This window comes from Peromyscus leucopus, chromosome 4, assembly GCF_004664715.2.
Source record: "Peromyscus leucopus breed LL Stock chromosome 4, UCI_PerLeu_2.1, whole genome shotgun sequence".
Lineage (NCBI taxonomy): Eukaryota > Metazoa > Chordata > Mammalia > Rodentia > Cricetidae > Peromyscus > Peromyscus leucopus.
In genome coordinates, this window is record NC_051066.1 from 27,221,617 (window position 1) to 27,231,638 (window position 10,022).

Sequence of the window (10,022 nt, forward strand, 5' to 3'; positions counted from 1 at the left end):
CTTCATGTTTTCATTTGATTTTGAAGAATATAACTTTAGAATTATTTTTTTCACTTAAAAATAGAACTTGAAATGAGTTTAACATGTGCAAAGAAGAATATTTGTTTTTGTTTGTAATTCAGTAAAATTTTTATTATGTACTTCAAAAATATAGGTAAAAATTCTAAAGTGAGCAGTATAATAAATACACCAGGGTTTGGAATCTTCTAGAAATAAAATATTTATTTTCTCTCATAGCTCACTAGAAATTATGATGCTATATAAGAGAAATGAAAGTATGTTTAAAGCTTTGTCCATCTCTAGACATAATTCCCTTTTTATATATTTTTTTTAAAAAAAGGTAAGAGTTTTTCTAGGCACAATTTGGCTATGTGTCTACAGCACTATCAAGATGTTCTCATTTGATAGTCTTACTAAACAGAAACTTTGGGGGTAAAGTAACCTTGATTATAGGTCGTATTGATTAGATCACTCAGTACATAATGTGAACATTGACTGACATTTTGGTTCTTCCCAGACACACTGTAGGACTTTACATTAATAGCCCTTTTTCTAATGTATTTTCCCTTTAGTCACTGAAATTTGTAGGGTGCCATTCTGTGTGGGAACAGATAGTAAATTATTACTGATTGAGTAAAGTAGGAGAAAAGAAAGCTTTTTTTTTTTTTTTTTTTTTTTTTTTTTTTTTTTTTTTTTTTTTTTTTTAAGTAGAGTGGGGCTGGAGATGTAGCTCTGTGGTAGAATCTGCTTAGCTGAGGTATGGGCCCCTAGCACCGCAAAAAGAAAAAAAGAGTGAGACTTACTTTTAAGAGTATGCATGTCTTCTGGCGTGGCTGGACACTTGTATTCTAAATGTGCACTAATTTCTATGAAGATCCTTGTGTTCGCTAAGTGGGCCTGTCAGCAGCCCACTTAAATATCAGTTCATGAAATTTTGTTTACAGTTCTTTGAGAAAAATTTTATCTTGTAACTTTTTTGAGCTGATCCTTCTGTCAGCTTAAGAAAATGGGTGTCTTGCTTTTTCTTGAAACTCAGAACTTCACATGCTGGTCAGAGCACTGGTGGTTGCATCTGCAGGTCCACTCTAGTTTTCTGAAAATGTCTCGTTTCCAGCTCTTAGTTGATAGAATGTATTTTAGATGTTGAATGTACTGGGGCTTGTGGTTGCTGAATGTCTTTGTTTTCTACTCCAATTTAGAATCAAAAAGGAAAGTATTTTCACTTAAGTATCATGAAAACTGGGAGAAGTCATTTTGTCTTGCAGGTGGCCCTCTCTTATTAAAGCCATAACTTGGTCATTATTAATGTTTACATTAGTAAATACAAGTGTTTATTGTTGTTATTATTACTACTGTTCCTCCACGGGAACTCTAATGTAGAGAACTAAGAGGATCTTAAAGACACTGAAACTGAGGCCAGCACGAATGCTCAGTGGGTAATGAAAGGCACTTTCCACCAAGCCTGAAGACCTGAGTTCAGTACTCATGATTCACTTGGTGGATGGAGAGAGCCCACTACTACAAGTTGTCCTCTGACCTCCATCCATGCATTGTGGTATACACATTTACATACTAAATATACAAGTAAATATCAAAAAAAAATCAAAGACAAGCTTCAGTCTGAGTAAATGGTAAATTTCTCATGCCAGAGTCCTGTTATACAGTTAAAAACGGCATAGGGACGAAGGAGATAGGTGCGAACATACACCACACTGAAAGACTTGCCACTGTGATTCTACTCTGCAGATATATATTGTGGTTGTGTTTGCTTTTTGACTTAACTGGTTTGCATTGTACTCTGCTTATGTCTTTAGAAATACTTTAATAATCGCTTATTCATTCTTTCTCAGTAACAGGGGGCATCACAGAAGAGCAGTTCCAGACACATCAGCAGCAGCTAGTTCAAATGCAAAGGCAGCAACTTGCCCAGCTTCAACAGAAACAGCAATCCCAGCATTCCTCGCAGCAGACACATCCAAAAGCACAGGTGACCTCCTGCTTCTCTCTTCTCCTGTTTGCTACAGATGACTTTACACCTGTGCTCTGGAGTCTGAAAATAACCCCGGTTTCCTTAGTCAAATCACCTGTTTTTGAATGGCTAATTTACAGAATAGTCTCTGGTTACTTTGAGAGCCACATGTGGTATTTTAGATTTAAGAGAGAAATAACTAGTTTTTGGAAGGATTGTTGAGACTTTATAAAATAATTATGTAGTTTTGAAACTCACTCCTCACCCTCATCACCATTTTCTTTTTTAAGAATATGACTTTTCTAGGGCTGGAGAGATGGCTCAGAGGTTTAGAGCACTGGCTGCTCTTCCAGAGGTCCTGAGTTCAATTCCCAGCAACCACATGGTGGCTCACAACCATCAATAGTGAGATCTGGTACCCTCTTCTGACACACAGGCACACTGTATACAAAATAAATAAATCAATAAATTAAAAAAAGAAAAGAGATAGTTTAAAAAAAAAGAATATGGGGGCTGGAGAGATGGCTCAGAGGTTTAGAGCACTGGCTGCTCTTCCAGAGGTCCTGAGTTCAATTCCCAGCAACCACATGGTGGCTCACAACCATCTGTAATGAGATCTGGCACCCTCTTCTGTATACATAATAAATAAATAAATCTAAAAAAAAAAAAAAAAAAGAATATGGCTTTTCTAACCTCTTCCTCAAGTTTGTGCTTAAGTACTGTGTCAGTGTAGCTCACGAGGAGAAGGAATTCTATTGAATTGTGCAGTAAATCTAAGCTGCACAGCCTCCCTTGCCTCTCTGAACCACATTTCCCTGAAGGGAAAAAGAAATGCATAAAGGAAGTCCATAGACACCCATAAATACAGACACGAGTGATGCAAGTGAGAATACTACTTAAGGTTGCAGGAAACCAACACAGCAAACACTTGATATGAGTGAGCCATGTAAGACTCTGTGGCTGTGACCTCCCAAACTATGCAAGAATGCATAGTTTGTTGTTTCAAGCCATTAAAAGCAAAACAAAAAGAAATAATCTCAAAATTGAATCACCAGAGAATGAACTTCACATTGTAGGTCTTCAGTTTTGTTGTTCCATAATTTCAAAAATCACAAATCTCAGTAATTAAGAGTTACTCAGTTTGGCCACACTCTTTGAGTTCTCAAACCAGGATCTTCCAACTGTGGTTAGTTCATTCTCAAAGGGTCAGTCCTTTTACCTAAAAATATGAGTCCACACCATGAAAATCTTGGTGATCCTGGTTGCTTATACACACACCTCTGGTAGTCCCAGTCGATCTGGGCTTGACTTAGAACCTACAGCTATCAGTGTTAGTAGCCGCCAGTTTTACACAGAATCATGGAAGAGTGGCCACTGTGGTTTGCTTTGCTGCTTGTAAGTCTCTTAGGGTAACTAACCTGAACTGTTAGCAGTCTGCTTCAAAATTGGATCAGTCTAGGTTTTTACATTGTGATAGGAGTGGCTATTAATCATGTCTGTGATTTTTTTTTTTTTAATTTATGGTGTCTGCTCATCAAGAAGTTTTTAAATTGTTCATTATTACCTAGAAAAATTAATAGAGCATGGGTTTTTCAGTTTAGTAGTTCTTTCTCAGAAATAATTGCTTGTTAGTTTTTGGTAATTTTCATGCTTCATAAAGCAAAAAAAATAATAATCTAAAGTCATATATCTCTCATCTAAGTACTTCTGGCTATTCACAATTAGAAAGGCACTGTCCTTTTGGGTTCCACACATTCCTTAATGTGCTCATTCATCACATCTAACAAAACTGGGAATATAGAGTGCTGGCAAGATGGCGGGTAAAGGCACTTGCTGCCAAGTCTGATAGCCTGAGTTGGATCCCTGGGACTGACATGGTGGAAGGACAGACCAATTCCTGACAGTTGTCCTCTAACCACCACATGTACTGGTATCCCTGTTGTCCCTACCACGAGGGGGGGCGGGGTGGACGGACAGATGGAGATTAGATGGATATAGCTAGATGGATGGAAGGATGGACGGACAGACGGGCAGACAGACAAAGAAACGTGGAAAACTAAACTGTGCTCCTACCCCTTTTATAGGGCTCAAGCACCTCTGACTGTATGTCTAAAACACTTGACTCAGCCAGCGCCCACTTCGCTGCTTCTGCAGTGGTCAGTGCTCCTGTTCCAAGTCGCAGCGAGGTATCCAAGGAACAGAACCCTGGCCACAACAACATGAATGGTGTCGTCCAGCCTTCAGGTACAACTGGGGTTTCACATACTCCTTAGTAACTTGAAGTTGCCACTTAGGAAGGTGGGTTTGAGTCTGTCATGTGCACAGAGAAACGTATACAAATACTCTTCAGAGTGCCTCAGACGGGCGTGGATGAATAGCTGAGTGCTTCCCAGATTCTCACACTGTGTTCTCTGTAGTTACCTCCATCCATCCTGATTTCACCCACGGGTAAGGAAATCCACTGAGCTCCTTATCGGCTACCCACACTGATTCATCTATGAATTGATTATGAAGTGAAATACAAAGCAGCACAGTCAGTTAAAAAGCTCGAGGTCGGGTTGCCTTCCCATGTAAATATACCGTTTTCATAGGCGTACTTCCCCAGACTCCTCCTCTTGTGATACATTGTGGCTGTGAAGGCCTGTCTGCTGCTACCTACCTGCACTCCAGAGACATGCTACTCTGTCCCCTTGCAGCTCTCACACTCAGAATTCTCTCGTTTCATTTACTTGTCCTCAGGATCACCATTCTTCTTTTCTTTCTTCAGTCTGCGCTTGCTGAACCTTGTATGCCTCTAAATCTCTAGGGCAATCCAGCTATCATTTTCATCTGTCCTATTTATTTATTTCCAGAGGAGACTCGTAAAGAGGAAGCAGAATGCTTTGTGAAGCTTCTTTATATGACTGATATGGAAAGTTAACTTAGAATTTATTAAACTAGAATATGAGTACATTTACTTTTATTACTAAATTCCTAATTTTTAGAGATTTTTTTATTGTCCCATGACACTAATTGAATGGTTTCCCCCCTCTTTTGCAGGACCGTCTAAAACATTATATTCCACCAATATGGCTTTATCATCCAGCGCAGGGATTTCAGCTGTACAGCTTGTAAGGACAGTTGGCCACACTACTACAAACCACTTGATCCCAGCATTGTGCACAAGCAGTCCTCAGCCGCTTCCCATGAACAATTCCTGCCTGACCAATGCAGTGCACCTCAATAACGTCAGTGTTGTTTCTCCTGTCAATGTGCATATCAATACACGGACTTCAGCACCATCGCCAACAGCCTTAAAACTTGCCACAGTTGCTGCCAGTATGGACAGAGTGCCAAAGGTTACTCCCAGCAGCGCCATCAGCAGCATGGCCAGGTGTGTGGTGCAGGGACCAGTCTCGGGCTTTGCACCAACTGTCCGGAAGGAAGAGAAGGGCCTTTGGCTTGTCACTGTTCCAGCAGTGTCTGTTGACAGACTTGATTTTTCAAAAAAGCGTGAGGATTTGCTTAACACAAAGAAAGCTCTGTGTCTACATACACTAGTAGCATCCTTAAATACCAACCAGAGTTGTTGAAAGACAAGAGAATGTTAAACTGACTGATACTTCAGAAGCTTCAGTCACTCCCATATTTTTTTAATTTTATTTTTTTAATCTTTTTAGATTTATTATTTTATATGTATGAATGTTTGATCTGCATGCATGTGTATGCACCATGTGCATGCCTGGTACCTGTGGATACCAGTGGAAGGCATCAGATTCCCTGGGATTGGAGTTACAGATGGATGCAAGACATTGTTTCTGTGCTAGGAATCAAACCTAGGTCCTCTACAGGAGCAACAAGTGCTCTTAACTGCTGAGCCATCTCTCTACCCCTATCTAATCATATTTCTATAGATTAATAGTCTAGGTTGGAGCTGTCATAAGTTTATACCAGAGCTTAAGTTGATATCATACTCTATGACCCTTTACTTTATATTTTTTAAAACAATTTTATTTTGATAGTATGTGTATGTGGAAAAATTGTAAGAGCTTTCTAAAACTAAATAATGTTTTGCAGGGCAAGTTTCTATGTTCCTTTCAATGACACTAGTGCAGAGAGAAGAGTAAAACAGAAAATAAATTTATTTGTATGGCTTAATAAGTTTTGACTGTAAGCTTTTAAAAAGAAGCTTGGATTAATCTAATCATGTTACGTATTCCTTAATTTATCACTAGTATTAAAAATTAGTAGAATTTCTGGGCTAAAGAAAAAAAATCTTTATTCCTGCCTGGAAGTGATAAAAATTGAGGTTTTTGTGGGGTTATGTCTAGTTATAGTTACTTAACCATGTGACCTGTCCATACTCAGTATATTCTCATGAGTGCTAATGCTTATTCTGCTCTTATCTCACTATAGAGAGAACCACGAACCTGAGAGACTGGGTTTGAATGGAATAGCAGAGACCACAGTAGCTATGGAAGTGACATAACCTAAAGCATGTGGCTTTGCCCTGTGTGGATGGTGTGCGTCCTTCATGTTCCAGCGGAGTACAAAGGCACCACTCTGTGGACCACAGAGCAGAACAGTGGACCCAAATGGACTACAGGATATCGGATATTAAATCGATATATGATGTATATTTTGTAAAATTGGGAAAATCACTACCTTGTAAAATAGTTTCTTTGTATCATCAATATTATTTCTGTTACTTGAATAGTAGATATTCATCATCATGCTTTTGCACTTGAATTTGCAACTGAATGGATTTTAAAAATAATTCTTTAATGGGATCATGAGCATGAAATGGGATCCTGCATCACTTGTTTTAACTATTTATTTTGCCATGTTTACATTTTGTATCTTGTAAAAAAAAAATAAATCCAACTTTGTGTCTAAAAAGTTAAAGATTCATAGCTAGGAAATGAAATTCTTGTAATTTTTTTCTAAAGGAACTGTAAAGTTTTCACTTGGTTCATTTTGTTTCACAATTTGACTAGATGGACTTTTTGGTAAATACTTTAGTGGCATTTCACTGTCAAATACAACTTCAAGGCAAAATAGTATTTTCTATTACTGTGCAGGGGAAAGGGATGGATCGATACATGCAAATTTAATGTAGTAACTCACTTTTCCATATATTTTGAATGTATATTTCTATTTATAATACCAGTTTATAAAAATAATTACACAGAAAAAGTGGACTAGGAAAATTATGCATCTAGCACATTTAAACTGTGCAGATAGAAAATTTTTCATGGATTACATTTTATCTGAAGACTGCATATTTTAACTGGCTTTAAAACTGTAAACACACCACATAAAAGATATTTACCAGGTATGTATTGCATTATATCATTGCAATAATTATTGGAAGTCTATATATCGAGCCATCCCAGGTTTTGGGAGGGGGGAGGGTTGTGGCAAGATTGTCTTTTCAATTTTGGAGTTTTCCTGTGGCTACAAGGCAAGTAACGGGTTGGAAAAAGTCTGACTGTAAGTGTTGGACACCTTCATAGTGTAGTGTTTTAGTGACTTTTTTATACGGTTCTTGTAAATTAGATACGTGTAGTGGTGTTTCAGAATGTTTGTTTATGCACTAGTTCAGACAACTTTCCCTGTTACTTGTTCTTGATAAGTGAAAACTGCAGGGAAATAAAAAATACATATCAAAACACGGCCATGCTGCATATGTGTTTATTTCACAATGTGCACACAGTGTAAGTGAGAGCGAAGGACAGACTAGCACGTGGTAGTGTTTGTCATCTTGAAGTGCTTTCCAAGTATTAAGTGAAGAGTTTGAAGAGGCTCATCTGTGGGCACTATTGGGTTCCAGGGAATCCAATATAAACTACCTTTGCTATGAAAAGTTCTTAAAATATTTTACAGAATGTAAGTAATTTGCAGTATAGCAGTCATTGAAATCTCATAAATGAGCCTCATTTTATAAATAAATAGAATATAGTGTAGAATTATATTGCAAGGGGGTTTTGGAAGTCCTGGGAAATGTAAATATTTTTAATGAATACAATTAAAACCATTTCAAACTGAACATAATTTTATACCTTTTTTATATCTGCAGTCCTGAAAGTTGTAAACTTATTGTCAGTTAAATTAATGGACCAGGATTTCTGCTGAGAGTGGTTTTTATTCAGATCCTAAATGTAAAGAAATTTATGGTCAAAACCACAGGGAAAAAAATGAATTGAATTACTTTGTTGGTTGTGACCTGATAGGATCCATGCTCGTTTCTGCCATACTACCTCTGGGGTTCACTGCTGATGATATAAAGGAAATAATTTTGATTGATATGTATATGACTGTTCATTCTGCTTACAGTTGGATGTATCTTCTTGCTATTAAGAATTTGAAACTTCAGTGCCAATTTCAGAGAAAGCTTTTCCCCCATTTTGCTGAAGTAAAGCATGAAGTTAATTTGCCTTATGTGATATATATAAATATACGTGTGTGTGTGTTTGTGTGTGTGTGTGTGTGTCCATGTTATAAATAAGTAAAACAAGAGAACTCTATTTGTACAGCTTTTGGAGGTGGTAGCAAGTCCAGAACTTACAAAAACTAATTAATGGCCACTTGATTTGTTCCTTTGAAGTAAAATAGAAAATCCAAGTCTCCCTTCCTTTGGTGGTTGTACCTGCTTCGTAAATGGCATTTCATTTACTCGTGTGCATGGTTCCCCAAACAGGCCTGAAAGGAAGAGGTACTGTTAAATTAAGGGGTGGCTTGTGTGTCTGCTCAGCATGCTGCCATGTCCGCCACTTCTTGGAGCATTTCTGAATACTGGGGAAATGCATTCCTTTGGAGGGTGTGGGGATAGGAATAGGTTTTAGTTTTGTGTGTACATTTGTTTAAATTACAGAAGAGCTACTTGGGTGCTGGGTCATCCTTTAATTGATATAGGCAAAATATCCAGCAAACTGCATTTTTCTACCTTACTAAATAATACCCCCTTTCTCAGTAAATCAAAGTCAGTATTACCATACAGTTCTAAGTATATTGGAGGACATAGTTTGTTTCTTTGGCAAAAGATCAAAAAAAGAAAGAAAGAGAGAGAGAGAGAGAGAAAATACAAATATTTGCAGTGTGCTGTTTTTAAGTGTATATGTATAGTATTGTAGCTTTTTTTTCTTTTTAAGGACAGTGTTTGTAACTGTGTTTAGTATTTTATTGTTAATATCGCTCGAGGGCTGGGAGGGGTTGAGAGCAGTAAAGAGGGCTGACATCTTAGAAACTTTGACCTGATATGTTGAGCTGAATTCAAGTATGATGCTACACTGTCTCACATAATTTGTGCTTTATTGTCCCTTGACTCCTTTCGGCAAACAATTTTAAAAGGTAATAACTCACTTTGCCAGTTAGAGAAAGGTTTGGAGCAAGCTGAGCTCCTGAGCCAGGGATTAAACCCAGATAGTCGCCGCCTCCCACTTGTGATGTGAAAGTCCTCTCCTGAGCTTCCTCACTGTGTTGCCCTGTGCTTGTTGGCATCTGCAGCAGCCCACAAGTTTACCCACACAACCTCCACCTCATCCACACTCTTTCACCACCAAGCTGCATGCATTTGCAGGCCTGCCTTCGAGCTGGTCCTCCACATCTAGCTGGTGAGTGTTCCCAAGCCCTCAGGCCGCATGCAAAAAGGGGAGCAGGACTGGGCTGAGGTTGGCCCTTTCTGGACCTTTTGTTTCCCCATTGTAAGGTCAGAAAGGTCCTGAAACTGTAAAAGAAGCCTCCCTGATGAACTTGGTGGAGGCTTGTGTGTGCCCATGTGCTGCTGGATGTTTGCCAAGGAAGTCAGCGATGTCAGATCTAAGTCAGTCTCGAGTCATGAGCGACACAGAAGCTGACAAATGGGGAGTATTGCAGCAAACATCTAGATACACTCGTGTGGAATAACTGTAACCAACTTAATGACTGTAACCAAGAGAGAACACAGAATGATAAAGTACAAAATCTTCAGAGGGATGTTTTAATCCTTTGCTGGTCTTATCCCTGAATTTGTGTTATTTAGGAAGCTCCTTCTCAAGGCATTCCAGAAACCTCTTCCCTGCTCTTGTCAGGATCC

At 38.4% G+C, this 10,022-nt stretch overlaps 1 protein-coding gene across 2 annotated transcripts in view; it reads left to right on the forward strand.

Annotated features, from left to right (window-relative positions):
- The window catches only part of Epc2 (enhancer of polycomb homolog 2), a 120,414-nt gene extending 112,789 nt beyond the window's left edge, over nt 1-7,625 (forward strand). For both annotated transcript variants that reach the window (XM_028879447.2, XM_028879522.2), the window contains 4 exons: nt 1,851-1,987; nt 4,054-4,213; nt 5,009-5,342; nt 6,365-7,625. In XM_028879447.2, the coding sequence (XP_028735280.1) occupies nt 1,851-1,987; nt 4,054-4,213; nt 5,009-5,342; nt 6,365-6,437 (704 nt within the window). In that variant the 3' untranslated portion in view covers nt 6,438-7,625. The remainder of the gene's footprint in view (nt 1-1,850; nt 1,988-4,053; nt 4,214-5,008; nt 5,343-6,364) is intronic.
- Nucleotides 7,626-10,022: the final 2,397 nt, after the last annotated feature.